Raw genomic sequence first — 21,422 nt, forward strand, 5'->3', positions numbered from 1 at the left:
GCGCGGGCGGGCGCTTACCTGGCATGACCATGGTGGGCGGGGCGGCCGCGTCCACACTCAGGCAGAGACGCCCACCTTTGGCCAGTCTGTCGCACAGCAAGGTGATGTGCTTCTTCAGTCGGCCCGTGTCTTTGGGTTTGGTCAGCTGGCTGCTGAGGTTCAAAGCCTGCTCCTTGGAGCTCTTCGACAGGCAGGTCTTCAGGAGGTAGGAGACAGCAGCGTCCACCGTCTCTTCCCAGCCCTGGAGGCAAAAGCCCACTTTAAGTATACGGGACGGTGGTAATGAGCAGAGCAGGCACCTGTCTGTTGTTAATCGGGTTCTCAGGTTACCCCAGACCAGTCTGGTTTTGAATTCCAGCTCTGCAGGCTGCCTGACCTTGAGCAAGGCACTTAACTCCTCCTGGCCTCAGCCTCCTCTGCAAATGAGGACACAGACGGTCTGCACCTCCAAGGGCTGGGGGGACAGGATGAGATGGTGCTGAGAAGCCTCGTCCCTGTGCCAGGCACGAGCAATTGGCAACGGTCACTGTCATCTCAGGTGTGGGTGCTTTTGAAGACCTGAGGGCGACGCAGCCAGGATTCCCGTTCACTGTGCCTTATCTTTCTGCCAAGAGGTCAGGGACAAGTCAGGACAGGGGGCCCCTCAGGATATCGTGGGGGAAAACCTGTTCTCTCTCTCAGCTCTTGGGCCCACAGCCTTGAGCTTGCAGGCAGAGACCAGAGACCAGAGGGCTTTCGTGAGACACAAGCCCACCCAGTCCCACCTCATGACCCAGGTGACAGAGTAGCATAAAGATTCCCCCTTGTGCGAGGGACAGGGTGGCTGTGCTACAGTGAAGGCCTCTAGAATAGCACAGTGCAGGCTGCAGCCCTGGGAATGTGGGTGCTAGGCAGTGACCTCGGGGTGCCTGGGAGGCATCAGCACCAGCAGCAGCGGGGCGAGGAGGCGCAATCCTCAGGTAACAACTCAAGTGAAGAGCAGGAAGGGTCAGCGCATGCGCACCTACTGGGCATCTCTGGGGCCCCCAGGGCACCTGGCGGTGCACGTCCGCCAGCAGCACATCCGGGAAGTGTGAGTGCAGTCTGGCTCTCGTGGCCAGGGTGACTCCACTCGTGCCCAGGAAGGCCTGGAGCACCACGGGTCTGACAATTAACCCGGAATTACAGAGGGAGTCAGCGAATGAACTTATTCCCACAGGATAATGCAGAGCAGCCCAACCCCTTCTACACGAGGCGAGAAACCCGAGACCTGGGAGACGTTACTGTTAGTGCCACGTCACCCTCCACCTTGTCAGCTGAGCCACCTTTCCAACAGGCAAATCGGATGTGGCCACTCCTAAATCCAAATGCTCAGTTTAGGGTACAAAGCACCTTCTGCTCCAACTCCTGCTCCATTGCCCTCTCTTCCTACCCACCTGTGCCCACACTCTCACCTGGTCTCTACCCTGGCTCCCCTCTGCAATGCCCTGTCTCCGCTCTGTACCCGGGCGACCCCCACTTACAGCTCAGCTCAGGCCCTGCCTTCCATGGACATTTGTGGACCCTCTCCAGGGCCCTGAGGCCCCCCACAGCCAGGTCCATCCCAGCACCTGCCCCCCCACACACACATGCCGGGCTATGGTCACCACCCACGGGCCTGCGTTCCCAAGATGGTGCCGGAGCTCCCCGAGTTCCAGACTGCGCTGAGTAAACAGAGGGTGCTCAAGAAAGGGGTCTGCTGGACAGAGAGGTGGAGAGAGAGAACCAGGATCCTACAGACGGGGAGGACCTGAGCATCTTTAGTCCAGTCTTGAGGGATTTTTCCACCAGGATTTCTTCTACAATAGCAGCCATCTGCCTAGGCGTGGCTGTTTTCAGGATCCAAAATTACCATTTTGGAGGCCGTTAATTAGTTTCAGGGACATGTGTAACCAGTAAAAAGCTATTCCTACGCTGAGCCAAAATCTGCCCCACTGGCCCCTGCTCTACCCTCCAGAGCCAGGCAGAATAAATCCAACCTCCCTTCTGCATGACAGCCCTCTGTATCTGGGAAGACAGCAGTTCAGCACCCTCTCTTCCAGAACAAACATCCCCAGTTCCTCCAGCTCTTCCTTACATAAACACGGGTTCGACTTCTCTCTCTACCCTAACCACTTGCCTTTGACTGAGCGCCAATTTTAGACACTTAAAAATGTACACAGCTAACTAGAGAATCCCAAGCTGACCCCGAGATACCAGGCTGGGGAGGGAATGGCAGCAAAGGGCACAGCCGTCCCTCTTGTTTCCTGGGGATTCCCCCGGCCAGCCTGGCCTCGGGCTGCCTCTGCTCTCCGGGCACCTGCACCGCGCCCCCTCGCTGCGCGGGGAGCAGACGACTGAGCCGCAGGCCGCCTCCACCCTCCCCCCAACATCTGCCCACCAGTCTTGCACAGTTGGTGCTCCAAGCCCACGAGCACACTCTGTGCAGACCCCCTCCGGACCTTCCAAATGCTTGCCGAAGTCAGGAGTCCTTTTATCCTCGGGACCATTACAGATGCCACTGGGCAAATTAACAAACAAGTGAATTACGTTAGACCTTGAAATTTTTTTCAAGAGATGTCCAAGACTGCAAAACCAGCTACTTACTCTGAGCCATTAGAGAATAAGAAGTCACTAGTTACTACAAAGGTATCCCTATACAACTGCCAAAATCTAAACTAGACAAACACCTAAAACTGTGTTTCAATAGCGATGGGAAGAGGCAAACGAGGACAGAGCAGTAACCCAGATGTCGTAGGAGGGGACAGATTTTCCAGTGGATCTGGAGCCACTGGCGACGACTTCTGGAGAGTACCGAGGACAGGCCCTCCGAATACAATTTGGCTTTTGGGTGCCCTGCGGTCATGTCAGCATTAAAACAGTCCCTGCCGTCTTAGAGACTGCTCATCTAGGCAGGGTACCGCTTCCAAAAGTAGGCCCCAGTAGGTAATTATATATTAGGTAATATTAGGTATATATTAGGTAATTTAAGCAGAAATGCATTTAGTTCATGTAGAGATACTGCAGAATTTCCTTCCCTGCTGCCAACTTGCCAATCAAGTGAAAAACCGTGTCATGTTTAGGTATTTGGCATGCCTATTTCTTTAATATAATGAGGCATGATGCCAATACTTCAGGAAGATTGCTGTGAAAATACAGGGTCATTATGTGGAGGGCCTGAATGGCTACACAAACTCAAATATGATAATGAAAAGGAATGTTTACAAGACAAAGAAAAAAAGAGCCTTTGAGTTTTGAGTGTTTCATGAAATAAAAATGCGATGTGATCATTCACTGATCAAACATGTAGCACACCTGCCTGATGAAAGGTAAAACAAAGCTGTGGAGATCTGGAATCTCGAGAGCAAGAAGTACCTTGCAGGGAGGCTGTTTCAGCCACCTCCAGCCCCCGACAACCAGTGTGGCTTCAACACATAGCAGTTGTGCTGATCCTTCCTGTTTACACTCACGCTTTGCATCGGACCTGGGCCCCCTCTCGGACCCCAAGATCCACATGGACAGAGGAACACGAAGTAGACCCCCTGCATTACCGTGGAACTGGGTCCTGGAGAGCCATGTTCGGTTTCAGACAAAAGGGAACCCCAGGGCTGCCCCGCAGAGCCAGTCCCCTGACGGAGCGTTCATGCGTCCTCCAGTCCCGTGCGCTCACTACTCAGGAGCAGCTCACCCAAAAATGCAGACTGGAGAATCAAACTGTTGACGAAGACTCCAGAGGAAAGCTGCTTCTGGGGGTGGTAGATGGGATAATTTGGACCAATTATCCCACTGAGACTGACGAGGAAAATTTATCAAAGTCACTTCGTGGAAGGTATAGGGAAGCTAACAAGATAGTAAGTAGCAGACCAGGATGGATGGGACAGGGAGGCCCAGGAAGGAGAGTCCTAGTTTGGGGTCGTTGCCCACCAGGCCTGACAGGCAGCTCTGCCCCCCGCCCCCGCCCCAGCTAAGGACTTAGGCTCGCTCATACATGTCTCCTAGGACTCGGCACAGGTAAAAAGACCTCGGCTGACTCATAGCACCTTTCCTCACCAGCTGCATGTCCTAGAAAAGACAGTTCAGCTCTCTGGGGCTCAGTTTCCTCCCCAGTTTAAAACCAGAAAAACAATTCCCCTTGCCAGGTGCTTGCAGATAGAATGAGACATATTGAGCACCTGTAGGCAGGTACATAATTCCATGCAATAATTCTTACTTGTGAGATTCTTTTAAAAAGTCTCTTGAGCTAGTGCCCATGGATAATAATAGCAGCAGAAATAACAACAACAGCAGCAAGAGTAAAAACTACCTAGGGCCTTGTGTGTTGGAAAATGTGCAAAGGATTTCACAAGCATTATTACGACCAAATCCTACACTATCCTATTGGACAGGAATCATAACGTGTAACTAAGGCTCTAGCTGTTACACGCCACCAGTAGGAGAGGCCAGAGTCCAGGACCACCTAGCTCCAAACGCCCTGCTCCAGACCCCTGTGCCACAGAGCACGTCTGTCCCATGTCACGTGCATGCCTGTCAGTCCGCTGTCATCAGACCACCTTAGGTTCCTTTGCCAAACACGCTTTAGGACATATCATAGGTCTTCCCCCAGAAAAAGTATGGCCACAATGAACACATTCCCGGAACCAAAATTTAAATCAGTTTCTGTATCCAAGTGAATGGTCTGCGTACAATTAAACGACATTTTACTGCAGAATGAAGAAGCATTATGATCTCTACCAGTTTGGATGGGTCAAACTTTTAGCAGCTGCATCAGCTACTGAAACTGACATCTAGAAATGGCCTTGGGAAACCCTGCCCCCTGAAAACGTGACTCTGATGGGCCTGGCAGAAGCTCGTTTCAGGGACTCATCATTGAGACTGCTTGTTGAAGCCACTCCGACTGTGGAACCACAGCACACACGGGGTCACAGACTCCCTGAGTGCCCACCGGGCAGAAGTCTGGAGAAAACCTTCCTGAAGCTAGGACAAGAGAGGAGGAAAGGTATCGGCTCCCCCACTCACGATGCCGTGTTCTTAACAATCTCAAAGTGCAAAGAAGGGCCAGCCTGAGGAAAATGATGTCTAACAGTACAAGAAACCGCTGATTTACGTGAAATAGCAAACCAATACTCATGACAAAAGAACAACAGCGATTCCGTATTTTCTTGCAAAACAAAAGCTGAGAGCTTTCCAGGCTGCGCGACAGGAAGCTACGGACAGGACTGTGCTGTGTCCCGTTTCTGAGACGCACGCAGACTGCCTACCGCCCCATGCCAAGCAAATACGGCTGAGGCAGGGAAGTCGCCAAGTGCCAGGAGGAGACGGGGCCGATTATTCAAAGCAGCACACGGTAGACTGGTAGAGCAGTAAACATCAATTTGCCTAAAGTTTTCTGCTAATGCTGAACAGAAGCTGCTTCACATCCAGCAACATATGATTCAGCTGAGGGGGGCAATTGAGGCTTTGAGTTTAGTTGAAAATGCTCAGAACGGATATCAGAGACTCAGGAAAAAAGTCAGAAAGGCAACAGTGCTCTCAAACGCTGCGTCAGCAATGCCCTTCGTGGAGCCTGGGACCACAGGGTTACACGTGGGAAAATGTGGGTAGTGGTGGCCTGGAGTCAAACGCTGAACGTACAGAAATTTCAGGAATACCTTAACCAATGTATGTGGCTTCTCTATTTCTTCTCATGTAAAACCTAGGTCTAGATGAGTCTAAAAGAGCACTCCCAACGATTACTAAAGGCGTTAGGTCATAAAAAACCGCTGTGTCGTAACACTGAATTGGCAGCGGGTCTCTTCTAAGCGCTGCATGAAATAATGCCGAAACTCGCAACCAGGGCGTCTTAGTGCTGAAGCACTGTAGGAATACAGCGACGGCTGTGACGTCTCGGACGACTCGTAGGCCCCGAGTCGCATCAGCACCTTAAATACATTAGCCCTTGTGAGCATTTTAGGGGACGGAGAGATTCCTCATGTCACCTGCACACCTCTGACAAGGGGCTCCCAAAGGAGGCCACAGGCGCAATGCAACGCTTGTAGGCACGGTCTAGCGCCTCCATGGTCACTATCGTGCTGGAAGCAGCGGTGTTTCGGCCTTCCAGGCGACAAAGGTGACCAAACACCCAAACCCTGAAGCTGCAGGTGAGGGTGAAGACGCCCCAGGGAGGCTCAGTATGGGGTCTAGTTCACTGAGACCAAACAAGCAATGGGGTTTTCGGTTACTTTGGGTAAGAAATAGAATTTGGATAGGAGTTACTGAAGAAGAAAAACCTTATTAAATATATTTTCATTTTGGTTTATGATGCTTCAGTGAATCATTTGTAGTAAGCCATGGTGACCTACTGAAGGCCAGATTATAGAGTAAAAAAAAAAAAAAACACAGTAAAAGATACACCTGGAATGTAAAAAGTGGTTTCCTGTGTAGCAGCTCCTCAGGTGCGGGCCCGGCCCTTGCCCCAGCCTGACAGGTGTGCAGGGCCAGGACCCCCGGTCCGAGGCCTCTGCACTGGCCGATGCCTCACTGCACAAACTGTTTCCCGCACCCCCTGGCCGTGCCTCCTGAGCAAGGCACCGGAGAGCCACGCTCGCTCACTCCCTACTTTCACGGCCTTCCTCTAGGAATGCGAAGGGAGAGCGAGCAGGAGTGCACTCTGAATGGCCAGTCTCGCTCCTCTTCCAGGCAGAACCAAGGCTTGGAGAGCACCGTAATCTGCCAGGGGACGCACAGCTATTCCTCAAAATAGGGATTTGAACCCCAGCCTGACCTAGGATTCTAGTCAACTGATAGACCACAGTTTGCATTTTCCAACCATTAGCACTTAGGTTGCTTTCAGCATTTCATAATTAAAAACATAAACATTACAGCACCAAATAAATTCCAGTTAATTACTTGGAGTGTATTAATTTAGACCACCAGAGCCAAGTGTTGGGTTAGTTTTATGGCCCACATTTTCCAAAAGGGCTATCTGGAAAGACTGTGTCAGAAATAGGTGGGTGCCCTGGCTGGTGTGGCTCAGTGGACTGAGCATAGGCTTGCAAACCAAAAGGTTACCAGTTCGGTTCCCAGGCAGGCACATGCCTGGGTTGCGGGCCAGGTCGCTGGTTGGGGGTGTGCAAGAGGCAACAAACGGATGTTATCTCTCACACATTGATGTTTATTTCCCTTTCTTTGTCCTTCTGTTCCCCTCTCTAAAAATAAATAAAATCTTTTTTAAAAAAAGAAACAGATGAGTATGTCTATTTCACTACATACCTGTCAGCACTATTACCAAATTTGGCTAAGTAAGTGCAGGTGAAGTATAACTAATAGTCACTCTCACTTTATTATATTCATCGGGATGAATATATTAAGATGGAAAATGTCTGTGTTTACTGATTGCAATTACAGGGCACGAATGAATATATGTATAAATGGAAGTGTGTGGTGGTCTGCTATCATCTGTGTCTCTATCCTCTGTGCAGGGGAGATCAGGTTTTGCACTTACAGAACCCAAAAATATTTGAGGTGGGTTGCCAAAAAAATGGACAGTGCAAAATTAAAGTAGAATTCTTCCCTTTTAAAAAAGTGATTTTTAAAAAACTATAAATTACTAAAGGAGAATCTGTAATTGTATAAAATGTTACAAAAATAAATAAGGTTATCAAGCAATCCCCAGATACCTATATCTGACTACATGTTTAATTTAAGCTTTAATTCTGTGGGGAGATAGAAGAATCTATCCTTACATTTATTAGAATGTAAGACATGCACATGGACAGTTTTAGAGTATATAATGAAAGCTAAATTATGTCATACCCGCAAGTGAAATTCACAGGAGAATGGGAGCCAGGATAAATAGGGAGGAAATGAAAACGTATCCGCTCTTGAAGAGGGCGGACAGAGGGCTAAACAGAGGACACTATTTGAGGTGAAGAGAGAGGCACTGTCAGCCCCGCTTGACAAAAGGAAGTTGTGGTTGTGTGCCCGTGAAAAGTCAGCTTTCCAGAAGGAAGCGGGGTGGGGGAGGGGAGGAGCACCTGGGAAGTCACAGAAAGTGACTTTTTGACAGAAGACCCGCGGGAGCCAAGTGACCGTAAGTCCTGGCTGCCTGGTTCTGGAGTCCAAGCTGAACCAGGTCCGAGAGCCCCAGCCAGTGTGCAAGCACACGAGGGGCCGGAAGACAGTGGGCGGAGCCTAGCAGAGACACAGGGCAGGCCGACCCAGAGGCAGGGGCAGAACGGCTAATTCAAATGCCACCACGCAAGCCCAGGGGTTTCCTAGAAACATTTCCAGGGAACAATAACTGGGGCGGTGAGGGATGGGACCGCCGCTGGGCACAGCTCTGCATGCTATTACAGACAGAGAGCGCTGGCTTTAGAGCAGCAGGTCACCGGGACCCACGGTGCATTTCTAACAGCGTGCAAGGCCCCAGAAACGGCCAAATCGGCGCTTCGTAATTAGTAGACTCGATCTAGGTTGTGTAGAGGTATTTTAAGGGAATGGAACTAATGTAAATACACTGGCAGCCCTGAATCAAAGGGTGAGCAGTGTGGGGAGGGCGAGGGTCACTGTTTTCCCCACGGTGGTGGTGTCCATTTTCCCTTCCTCGGTTTTCATATTTAACTCGCATCTCATTTCCAAAAGGATCTGAGCTGGCATGCAGGAGAGCGAAGCTCCAATTAATCCATTCTGTGCTCGGTTATTCAGTGTCTTTATTCTTAAATGCTCACATAGTATTACATGGGCCCATATTTGACATACATGAGCAGAGTTTTAAAAAATCACATGTCATCGCTTGTTCACTGTATTCTACTTGGCTCCAGTTCTGATGTGTTTCACTGTCTCAATTTTAAAACAGCAAGCAGGTCACTGGGCAGGCCCTGTAAGCTCTGATGGAGTGACTGTGTCACATCGAACCAGCAGCAACACAGAGGGTGTGGCCACTGCGGACATCAGAAACCCCGTCCTTCCAGTTTGCCTTGCGGGCCCAGATCTCGGGAGTCACCGGACTACCTGCTGCCGGCACTGCGTTCCCACGGTCCATCGTGATTACGATGCCACTCTGACGCTCCAGAACAGCAGGCTGCGCACTGGCGGCCGGCTTCCTCCTTTTGTCCGCCCTCCAAGGCGAGTCGTTAATAACGGTAACGATCAGCCATCTCCGTCACCACTCAGTCCAGACCGGCGGCACAATGGCCCTCGCAGCACCCTGACCCGTGACGTCCAAGTCTGGAAACCCGGTAAGTGAGCCTTGATAAGAACCGCCACACAACTGCGTTTCCCATTACAAACATCTGTTTTCTCACGTGAGCCACGCTGAACATGTTAAAAATAGGCCTCTCATTCCCTATCAGTTGGCAAAAGGAACAATCCATCAGAAAGTTAGGCTGGGCATTCAAACCTCCATCTCCACTTCCCCGGGGGGGTTAAAGTTCAGTGCTGGGGAAGGTTAACTGTTGAACCCTGAAGAACCCCATACAGCGTTTCTCCTGCACACGGTGCACAACGCCCGCTGAGGACAGCCTAGGCACCGCGAAGGCGAAGCGGAAGGCCCGATGCTCTGCCACGTGCCCGTATGCCTCCGCCTCTAGGCCTGTCTGTAACCGGGTCCCCACCCCAATGCACCGCAGCTGCGTCAGCGGAGCTTCCTCTGGAGACATGTGGGCACACACGAACATTTGGGGCAGAAGCGTGAGAGAGCCCGTTTGGAAAAGCCGGCACGCCCCTCCTTGCTGCCTTGCCATCTGCTGGACTTCGTGTCAAAGACCCTCAGTCCTCTAAGCTGTTTACTAGGAGAACGGGAAGCAGGTCCTCGCAGAGGTCAGAAAGGGCAGAGAGGAGGCACCGCATACCAGCTCCGAGCGACAGTGCTCCCTCCAGAGCTGAGTTCACGAGGATCACGAGGCTGTGTGCGGGCTGGACAGGAAGGGATCCGAGACGATGACACGGCCCGCTGAGGCCACACGGAGAAGAATAGCAGCTTCTTGCCATCCCTGCATGTAGATGCACCACCCCCCCGCTGCCCCGAGAAATCTCCTGTCCCCGGGACAAGTCTGGTTACCATACATAGGACCAGGCTCATCCCAGAACGCCAGAAGTCAGGGCGGCTAATGCCAACACCACGGCAGAACTCAATGCTGGTTCCTATCCCACTTCCTTCATCTGCTAAAATGTGCTGCATTCGCTCACACACTGACAAAACCCCTTCTCTCTTAACAACTGCTGGAATGCACCGGGATTTTCTGCGGTGATGAAAACGTCCTGTTATCTGCCCTGTCTCACGGGGCCACCACTTACCACCTGTGGCTGTTGAGTAGTAATTCGAATACAGCTAGTGAGATTGAGGAGCTAAATCTTAATGTTATTTCACTTTAATTTATTTAAATTTCAACTTAAATGACCACACACGGTAAGTGGCTACCATTTTAGACGCAAGTGTGTTCACGGCTGAATACGACCCGGATTTGTCTGCTGGTAATGCTGACGTACACCCCCAGAGGGTGGCGTGTGCTCTGCTTACAGAGGTGGGCCAAGTGTTCAGGACACCGCCTGAAACACAGTAGGCACTGAATAAACATGCACTGAATGTGACTCCCCACGACGGGGTAAAAGACTGGTCGTGTTCAGCCAATCCTAAGATGTGTACGGTTTTACGGCTTGGGGTTCTGCACAGCATCATGGGAGGGGGCGTGTCCAACATCACAATTACACACTCTCTCACGCTCAGGCCAGTAACACGGCCCCCGCTGAGCTGAGGACAGACGGTGTTTCCTGCAGAACGTCCACAGCCGAGTGTCAGGAGGGGCAGGTCTGGGTTCTGCGCCGAGAATTCAGATGCCCTGAAACATCCCAAGTCCCTAACCCGAAGGGGGAGAAAACTCCTTTCAGAAGCGCCCTGTCAGGTACTCTGGCAGGACGTTATTTTGGGCGTATGACCGAATCCACCATGGAACTGAGGTTGAGAGCTCTTTTTGGAGAGGCCAAATAGAACATTTAATGTTTTTCTTACAGTGAAAGGGAGTATCCCTACCCAAACACATTTAGCATATATAACTTTCAGCACCTTAAAAAAAAACCACATATAATAGTCTGCAATACCAACATTTATTTGCCCCCAAAATAGTACCAAGAAGTGGCAAAAGTGGAGAAGTGTTACTAAAGAGAGAGATGAAAGAAAACATGTTCTGTTCCAAATGGGATGGCATTTTTCTTAAAAAAAAAAAAAAAAAACCCAATAATATAGTGCAAGGAACATTACTTTCATTAGCAATGATACGTTCTGAACACTTTTGCTTTGCAAACCTAATGTCATTAAAGAAGAAAATATTCCACAGTCGACTACAGCGTTTCGCCTGCCTTGGAACGCTCGCCATCTACGTGAAACAGAACTAACCATCATGCGGTGCTGCTCGGAACGCAAATAAAACATCTCCCGAGCGCTTTCCTCCACCTCTCAATGCGTCTGGGGACATCTGACCTTGAACGGAGAGTCTCTGCTGAAAACGCCGTCCACATGTCTGAAGCTCCCCCCCTCCACATGCACTCTGCCATCCACCCTCAACCAAACGGGCTAAATTACATTCAGATTTTTGTGGTATCATAATAACTTCAATATGGGATATATTTTCGACATTCTGGTCAGAGACTCCTTTCTTCCCCACCTCACCCTCCTTCCAAGTTATTTCAGGCTTGCATATTTCATTTTCACATCTCAGTGGGACGCCCATCACACAGCATTTATTTGTGAGGTCTACAGGCATAATGCGGGGGATTGTGAACTGCCGTGTCCAAACCACACACCGTGTGCGTACATCTTCGAGAATGAAAAAGGATTCCTTTTTTTCTCAAGATATATAAGCTGTCTCAACAGTGTAAGTCCAATGTGAATGCAACAGCCTAATCAAAGATGAAGGGCAGAACAAGCAATATTAAAATGTCTTTATGGATTCATTCCTCTCCAAGTTCTGTTTTTATCCAACGTCCTGTCTCGTTAATGACTTCAATGGACATAATGAGTATACACACCTCCTAATCCCACCGAACTCAGAAGAGAGTCGAACGAACCTCCCCCACATGGTTTGGGAGGGCTGACAGCAGAGAATATGGCTGCGGGGTGGAAAGGGGCTGTGAGAAGAGCCAAGTCCATCCACCTGCCTACAGGGATGAATACACTTACACTCCCAGTAAAATGAGGCTGCTCCGAAAGATCTCGAGAGTCGGAAATCCCACAGTCTCTCTTGGGATGCAATCCCTACCTCTGAGAATGCTTACTTCTAGGAAGCCCTTCCTTTGGATCTAACCGTGTTTCAGGAGCACGTGCGCAGTGCAGCCACACAGCGGCCCCCTGCCTGCAAGGGCCCCGCATTTGCTTTCATGCCGGCTGTCACCATCCTGAACTCCTCAGTGATTTTATCTGTGAACTTGTCAGTGAAGTCTGATGAGACGATAAAGTGCGTGTGAGAAGGGAAGACACGCAACCATGTGCGCACCCTCCTCCTCTCTGCCCTGTTCATACACGGGCTCCTAAGCTCTGAATTCCTGTGGTCCCGGGATGAATGGGAGGCTCAGAGCAAGTACGAGGAAGGCAGGTTACACCTGAACAGGTAGAGCAGGGGCAAGGACAGCCCTAAAAGGCTTTTCGTTTGAACTAGAACTTGGTTTTGCATGAGGAAAGAAGGCAATAGATTCAAAGAAACGGGAGTGACGAAGGAAGCCCATTTTACTCCTGCTACTTCCCTGTACTGGCCCACCACTACGCTTCAGGGATGGCAGTGACAGGGAGCCACTGGGCTCTTGGTCCTTCCTTCATCATCAGGAAGCGCAAGGTAGAAAGTGTGGGCAGATGTGTGCGTTGCAAGAAGTGAAATGCAGACAGGCTTTGTGCAGATTCCACAGTTCTGCAAGAACGAAATAGATACGCGTGCATTGGCTGCCAGATACAAATGGTGCTATTATGATGAGTCCGGAAATGAGTCTAATGCTGTTCTATCTGTACTAAAACTGGCATTGCCCGTTATAAAGATTAATGGTCAAATGCATGCTGTGACAATGTAAATTTTTAATTTTCCTATATTCAGAACATAAAATAACAAATAAAAACACCATGATGAGAAAGACAGACTGCACCAAGTAAAGGCTTTGTTCATGGTACCTGTTTTAACAGCACTTGAGCCCTTTCCCTGCTTTTCTGGAACAAGGGGTCCACGTTGCCATTTTGCACCAGGCCCTGTAAATCACACCGCAGGCCCGCCCCACCTCCCCCACGCTCCCAGGCACATGCACTGCGTCCGTCCTGCCCATCACCTCTCGTCAGGCACCCAACCAACACTGGCTGCACTATGTGGGGCGTTGTGCCAGGCTCTGAAAGCATGAAAATGAGTCAGATGACATTCCCACCCTCCAGTGCAGTGGAGGACACAAATAACCGTCCCTGGAAAGGTAATAATGGCTACCTTGCATGACTTCAGCGCAAAATGTAAGCAATGCACGTGAACTGTACAAACCACTTTCGATCACGATGAGCACTCTGTTCAGATACCTCAACATGACCTACTGGGGCGGGCCCTATGCCGGCATCCATCATGTGGCTACAGACGCAGGGGTTTACAGCAGTTAGAAACCTGCCCACCGGGACTTGGTCACTGAGCGGTGGGACCGGGACCTGGGGCCACCCCCGTCTCTTTGATGACTAAAGCTGAGCTCGTAAGTGATCGTTCTCAATAGTGTAGCTCGAACCACTGTATTCTTATCTTCTACTCCAGTCACACCTCGGTACTCGTTGGCTTCACAACTCGTCACACCATGGACTTGTCAAATTTTGACAAGAAGAAAGCGCCTCGACAGTCAGTGCCTGCTCGGGACCCGGCACACCTGCTAGAGCTTGCATGAGTCACGTCGCTGCCGCCCCGCAAGAGAAGATGCCTCATTGTTCAGTGCTTGTTGGCTCTGACGCTCATCCCAGAACGGATGAACGAGTACCGAGGTAAAACTGTATGATAGTGTCAACATTTCCACTTTCTCACAGGTCACTTTTAGCTACAATTTTATCTCTCTAAAAAAAGTGTACTCCTCATTTTTTCCAAATGATTTACTAGTATTTGATTCAGGATATAAAATAAAGGTGGATTTTTTAAATTGGACAATCTTTTGACACTACTGTAGAAAACTGGATTCAACGGACAAAGTTTGTTATTTTCAAAATCGTGTCCGTGACCTTGCCTGCTAAAGTACAGTGTGCCAGTCAAAAACATGTACTTCAGGGCGGGCAGACCTGGTCCCAAACCCTGGCTCCACCCCACTGGTTTCAGAGAGGGACTTAACTCTCAAAGCCTAAATTTTCCGTTATGTAAAACAGGGATGAAAATAGTACCTTTACTACCTTACATGGGCATGTGTAGATTTAAACAAGGTAATCCTTCTAGAACATTTAAAGTGATACCTGGTACCTAGTAAGCACTCAAACATGGTATTTTTAGTACAGTTATTTTTAGTACCATGTTCTCGTACCTGTGCTTAAAAAGATTTGAAATGACTTTTTTTCTTGAAATGGTTCCCAACAATACAATAACTAAGTACAAGGTTCTCTAATTTCCAAAAAGTCTATTATTTCTTTGTAATAAAAGCAACTGGTGATCATAGATACCTCTACAAAGCAATGGATCTGCAATCTTTTTATTTAAGTAGTCCTTTACCCAAAACCCCAAATATAAACCCCATTTCTCCCCTTTCCATTTAAACCGCATATTCCAAAGATCAAGGGTAAACGAGAGTTTACCAACTGTGTATAAAGACTGTATAAACGTAATGAACTAGTCCTGTCGCAAACCACAGCTGTCTCAGTTCTCTCCGACCCTGGGAGCGACACTTGCATTTGGGGACCCCGAGCGAAGTGAAACGGCTGGCTGCTCCCTCCGGCAGGAGAAGGAAGCATGAGCCAGCCCAAAAGGGTGCCGCGGGCACCCGGGCGGTCAACAGGCGGTTTCCCTGTCCTCTCAGGGGTTGCAGGGCACATAAAATAACAGACTGGTACCACCTAAAAATGGACCATATGCCGATTCTTAAAATAGCTCTAGAAAATGAAGGCTTTTATTTGACATTTTTATAATAATTTTATAAAAACAGGATTTGGGTTAAAAAAATTTAAAAACCCAAGCCACTATGTGGTATCCTAAAAAACACGATAGCCATGTGCCCCAGCCGAGTGACTCGGTTGGAACATCATTCTGTACACCAAAAACCTGTAGGTTCCATCGCCGGTCAGGGCACACACCGAGGTTGTGGGTTCAATCCCTGGTTGGGGCATGTACGGGAGGCAACTGACCGATGTTCCTCTCTCTCTCTCTCAACCTCTCTCTCTCTCCCTCTCATTCTCTCTCTCTCGTGCACAAAACAAACCAACAAGCAAAGCCACGACAGCCATGTGATATCTCCCTAAAAGCACCCTTTTCCAACAGCAGTGGCCGTTCCTGCTGCAGACGGGGGGTCCTTACCAACTCCTGAGTGTCCTGCTGCAGCGGCAGGAACGCAGCCTCCAGAATCGCAACCTGGTCCGTGCTGAGCTTCTGCCACAGTCCGATGAGCAGGATCAGCAGGCGGGTGGCGCTCTTCAGCCGGGTGAGGGCCTGGAACAGGCTGTCCTGGTTCTCCTCGATAGCGTCTGCTAGAGCGATTATCTGCAGAAATCACCAACTCCGGTTAGGGGTAATTTCCCAGTTCTTGGGCCCTCCACAAATTACCGTTGGCTCACTCCTGTTTTTCTTTCAAACAGCGCAATGAGCTTGGTCTCCCCAAACACAAGCTATATTGAGTAATAAAAGAGTTATCATTCATCTGCTCCCTTCCTTCTGTGAAAAATATGCCCCAAGTAACTCCAAATCCATATGGCCAGGAGATAAAAAATATCCATGGAATCAGCTTAATGGGGACATTGTTCAGTGTTGCTTCACCACGGTGACCTTCTACAATATATGATAATCTAAGTAACCTCTACTACAGTTATGATAGCCTTTAACACTAGCTGCAGAGATGGGTCGACTTTAAAAATTCTTAATAAAATAACTGCATTTGCCTCATAATTTAAAACCGTAAGTTCATTGCACCCTTTTCAGAAAATCACTATCTCCCTCTGATTATTATTCTTTATCCATGTCATGGTAGGAATATTAATATTTCTTTATTTTATCCAAAAGGCAGATAATGTCCAAGCACTTAGCCAGTTGAGTAATGTGTCATTTTTAAAATACAAATGTCAGGCACCAGCCCACAGGGACCTGGAAGAAAAAAAAATGTTTAAGGTGTGTTAGCTTTACAACGCCAAACCTACTTGGGATAAAATTGGCAGGAAGGAGTAGAACTGCTATTTTTCTTTTAACCCTCTTGAGTAGTCCTGTGGAAAAAAAAGAACTAAAGCAGCAATTGGATGGGACATCCAAGGCTGCCCATTGGTGTTTTATTTTACATGAGTGCCTTGGTGAATGCTGCGCTCATTAGAAGTAATGAACTGACCGGCCCCAGGGCTCACGGCGTCTGGCAGCCCAAGATGGGGACGGCGGTGAGAGCCAGAGCAGCGGGTGCTCCTCCCTGCAGGCCCACCGACCACTTGAGTGACTGGCGCTCAGGTGAGTAGCGGAAGTCTAGTGCACATGGCCCATTCGGGGCCGTTGCACGGGCTGCTGATGCTGGCCCAAAGAGCCTGCGAAAACGCCACCATTCAGACAAGCAGACTCTACAGAGCCTCCCCAATCCCTCCTCCCAAATCCCACAGGCGGAGTGGCGCTGTAGGGGGACGGTCCTCAGAGCACCCAGGAGACACTGGAACAGAGAGGCAGGCGAGAGAAAGACAAGACAGCAGACTAGGGTTCTCTGCCACGTGGTTCAGGGCTTGCAGGAGTTGCGAAAGGCAGGAGGGAGTCCACATTCAGGCTCTCCAGGGAGCCCCGGGTGTTTGGACCAAAGTCAGCAGCACAATCAAGTACTTTGTTTCCTGTGTGCCTAGCACTGGGCTGCTTTCCATCGTATTCAAAAGACGGGCAAGATATCCTGCAGCCCACGAGGATCTTATAATTTTTTGGATAGAAACATACATACACAACCAGTTAGTGGAAAGAAACACTATTGTAATAATGCCCTAATTATGCGGAACAAAAAGTAAGTGTGAAAGAAGTTACCAAAGGGACAAATTATTATGGGCCAGAGTTAATATCCCTGGGGCCTTTTTTAATCCAAGGAGGCTTGGAACTCATCCCTTGCCCATTACTCCCAGCAGTCCGCTCGCAGAGACAGAAAGAAGCCACTTTCCTTAAACCAAAACACCTGGAATCATCTGTGTCCCCCCCACCCTCCCCACAATTACAGCTACCTCCTGCTAAAGTCTAAATTTATATATTTTTCCCTTCCTGGGAACATTACCAATTAAGCCTCATTGCGGGGGTCATGGTATTATAGCACAGATACTTATTGTCAATAAGGCCAGATCATACAAAGGTCAAGGTCATGCATACCTCCTGAGTGCCAGGTATGTGCAGAAATGTGCGGGAAGCACTACAGGGAATTCGATGGAGACAGACAGCTCTACCTTCAAAGAGTTTAGAATGGAGAAAGGAAAACAGGTCGAGGCAAATGTTGAGCACGCAGGGAAGGCCCCACAGGCTGGAATGAAGAACGCCACCGACAGGAGGGTTATTGTGGAGAATAACCCGTCCAGCGAGCTGGGCACCGACCGCATGCCAAGCACTCTGCTCTACGCGTTTGCCCATCACATGTCCACCGTGACTTAGCTGGCACGACCTCCACTGTGCAGGTGATGCCCCCGAGGCTTAGCCCGCGGAAGGCGTGTGCCAGTACTGCACACAGGGCATGCACGTGGCGCCCTTGCTTAGGAGGGCTCCGTGCCTGGTGTAGTGCCCTGCTGTCCTGAAATTCTTAATAACGTCGTTTCCGAAGCTGTGGTTTGTACGTGAAGTCCGTGGGATAACGGAGCATGCACAGGAGCAGAGGAGACGTGCTCACTAGCTGCTAGAGTTACACGCTCTTAGACTCGCGCCTACCACCGGCATCGTGTAACACAAAGATGAATGGCCGAATTCATACTAACAGTTTAGAATGTTAACTTTCCCTTGCTTGGGGTGACATGAGCTAGAGAAGATTAGATACCATCAGCAGGTGTGAAAGGGAGGCCACTGAGGAAAGGGAAACGCTTTCCACTTTAGTAGCTGTTTGGACGGTGCTTTCTTCCTGCCGTTAACAAGGGCCTGCCTTTCCATTCTGCCCCGCAAACTGCAAGTTCAGTCGCTGGCTCGACCATCACCCAGCGAACAGGAGGCCAGGACTCAGAGGCCGCAGTCTCTCGCTCCCAAGCCCGCAGGAGCCCTGAAGTCCCCCACAGGTGTGCAGAAGGGCCCAGCTACTATTGAATGGGCAGGGTCTCTGAAAGGAAAGGAGGAAGCAGCAGCCAGCTCCAACCGGCTCGGGAGGAGAACCGATTGTTCAAGTTTCGGAAATTTGGTGAGCCAGCTGTCAAACACGGCCACTATGAAAAATGAAATTACATAATTTTAAAATTAAATTAAATACATTAAAGCAAAGGTAATACATGCTCAAAATTACTTCCTAATTACTTGACTCTTATCTAGGCCCTTGAGGTTATTTACATCTATTATCCCCTACAGACTGGAAATAGAAATGGCTACTGCCCATTTTTTCCCAAGTCTACATTCTGTGGCATCATGCTGGTCGCCTGAAATTGGCCATGGTGGAAGGATGTGCCACACAGAGGTGAACAATGCCTCAAAGCCAGCCTTCTCCCCAGGGAGCTGGTGGCTAAACACTCACCAACATGCCACTTAGGATAGGTACCTGAAATCTGTCCTCAAGAATAGATACTGGATGTGGGGGCTCTAAAAGTGAAGGGAATGCCCTGGCCAGGTGGCTCAGGTGGTTGGAGCATCATCCCATGCACCAAAAGGTTGCAGGTTCAATTCCCAGTTAGGGTGCAGACCTAGGTTGTGGGTTCGATCCCAGGTCGGCTGTGTATGGAATGTAACTGATCGATGCTTCTCTCTGACATTGGTGTTTCTCTCTCTCTCTCTCTCAAATCACTAAACAAATCTGCAGGTGGGAATTAAAAAAAAAGAAAAACTGAAGGTAACGACTTGACCAACTGCATTGACGCAGAAGACTGAGGCTGCTTGTTTGGAGAAGAACAAGTGTTCCAGTCGGGGAACAGCAGTTGATGAGCCAAAAGAAGACAATGTGAGCAACTGCTGTCAAAGAACCACAACGTCAGGATGAACAACATGCATTCCACACCGTCGGCACTGGGGAGCCACAGAGGGTTCGGAGTGTGGGCTTCGCCGGATGGAGGGGACCCTCTGAGCCACGTCGGAGCACGGTGAACATTCGGGGCATTTGCTGGGACTTGAGAGAGGCATTTATGTGTATTCCTCACTACCAAGGGAAAACTCTTACTAAGTGTAACAACATGTCAGTGCGTGGACCCACCCAACTTGCTACGCGCAGCTGTGGTGGAGGAGAGACTCCTCCGTGAGACAGCGGACAGGGCCACGGGCTCTTCCCTGAGCGGGGCCCACGGCGCCTCCGTCCGGGACACACGCCACCCACTTCTCCAGGCCCCAGTCCCCGCCTGGGCAAGTGTCTGTGCCCTCGTGGAGAGAGTCTGCTATCCCCAAATGGTCACGGGAACTGGAAAGAAAAGGAATAAACAATTCCTTATGTAAATTACCCCCAAGGAAAATCTCCCTGACCCACCGGCCAGCACGAAACACTGAACAGATCTCCGTGTTCTCCATCTGGTTGTGCACGTAACAGCCAAGTTTACTTTGTCCTCCACGAGAGCCAAATGAATGTTGCGGAATTAACACAATAAAAAAAAGGGCTGGAAAAACCGGCCCCATCAGGAGTCAGATCTGACCAAGGCCGAGAAGATTTCGCAGCTCACCTGGAACTGAGAAATCGAGGCCAACCAGCTGCAGGACCTCAGCGCGAGGGGGAGGGATCTTCCCAAGCTCATCACGGGCTGTGCAAGATGTGTGTTCCCTGGTGCTCCACGGGATACAGCAAGGGAAGGGCTTAGGAAACAATAAATACCAACGGTTTCGAGCGCAACGTGTTGATGGCCTTTGTTTTGCTTTTTCAAATTGAACGTTTCCAAATAAAATGGAGACCCCAAAGGACATCCCTGTCCCACTGCCACGTCGGCCGATGCCAAAGTAACGCGGCAGAGGCCCAGGGAGCTGCCTGCAGGAAAGCGCTCAGCTCGTAAAGTGAGTGTGAAATTAATCCCAAACACTTCCAGCTGCCAAGACGGGCTCTGAAACGGGTTACAGGAAAGCAGCAGCCGCAGCAGCCGCAGCAGCCGAGGAGACGTGAATCATGCGATGTGAACAAGGACATGTCCAACCGCTTCACCTAAACGCGCCATCAAATCTGCCCCCGGAGCTCCGGTGTGGCGCACGGGACCCCACTGCGTTGCTATTTGGCTGTCATTGACGGATCCCCGGCCACGGGCCAGGACCTGCGCTCGGGCTGCTGGGCTCAGGTTACCCCTGGGACTACCCTCTGCAGTAGGAACCGTGGGTCCTGTGGGTCCCCCGGGCCCCGACACTGTGGGGAGGAGACAGAGGCTCACGGCTCCTCCGATAAGCTTACAGCTCAGGTGAACACACGGCCCACGGTCACAGACTAGGGAGAAGGGCGGGGATTCTGACCCTGACTCCCGACTACGGGGCGCCCTTCTCCTGCAGCAACACACAAACGTGGACAGCGGGCCCTAGAATAATCCAGTGGGTTTTTATCTTGATCAAATAATCCAACAAAGATATTAAGGGAACGTCCATCACAGGAAACAACAGGCGTATGTGCTTTGGTCCAGTTTTCCCACGGCTGGGGCTCTTAACACGGCGTCCCCTCGGGCTGAAAACTCCAGGTGGGTTTCTGCCTGAAGTTACAGCAGAGAGGAAATTTGCTCATGATTTTTAAATGCATTATGATGCAAATAGTTCAAAATCACGATGACCGTAGAAAACAGCTCCTTTCCAGGCCTACTGCATTAGTGATACTACTTGTATTAACAGGATGATTCATTTATTGTCTAAGAAAATCTCAGTTTACAATGTTTTCGGTGGTATGAGCAAGCGGACGCTCTCTGATGAGACTTGGTCAACATTTGCCGAGGGCTTTCTAGGACCCAGCATGGCGCTCACCTCTTTACAGGGATTATCTCATTTCATTCTTGAAACAATTTCACGAGGCAGATACCGCTGTTGTCCCCACTTTAAAAATAAGGAAGCAATTACAGAAAGGGTCAGGCAGTGAGTGAGCAGCAAGAGCCAGGGTTCATACCCACGCAATCTGATCCAAGAAACGTCCCCAAGTCAGGCTGCCTGCACTAATTTTCTGCCTGCACATCAGTTTCACCATAAGTAATATGTGGA

At 49.9% G+C, this 21,422-nt stretch overlaps 1 protein-coding gene across 1 annotated transcript in view; it reads right to left on the reverse strand.

Moving 5' to 3' along the window:
• The window catches only part of BBS9 (Bardet-Biedl syndrome 9), a 331,962-nt gene that overhangs the window by 49,581 nt on the left and 260,959 nt on the right, over nucleotides 1–21,422 (reverse strand). Inside the window, exons 20-21 of the mRNA XM_028525469.2 lie at nucleotides 15,462–15,644; nucleotides 19–241 (exon numbers count right to left, since the gene is read on the reverse strand). Of these exons, the coding sequence (XP_028381270.1) occupies nucleotides 19–241; nucleotides 15,462–15,644 (406 nt within the window). The remainder of the gene's footprint in view (nucleotides 1–18; nucleotides 242–15,461; nucleotides 15,645–21,422) is intronic.

This window comes from Phyllostomus discolor, chromosome 10 (assembly GCF_004126475.2).
Source record: "Phyllostomus discolor isolate MPI-MPIP mPhyDis1 chromosome 10, mPhyDis1.pri.v3, whole genome shotgun sequence".
In the NCBI taxonomy this organism is placed as follows: domain Eukaryota; kingdom Metazoa; phylum Chordata; class Mammalia; order Chiroptera; family Phyllostomidae; genus Phyllostomus; species Phyllostomus discolor.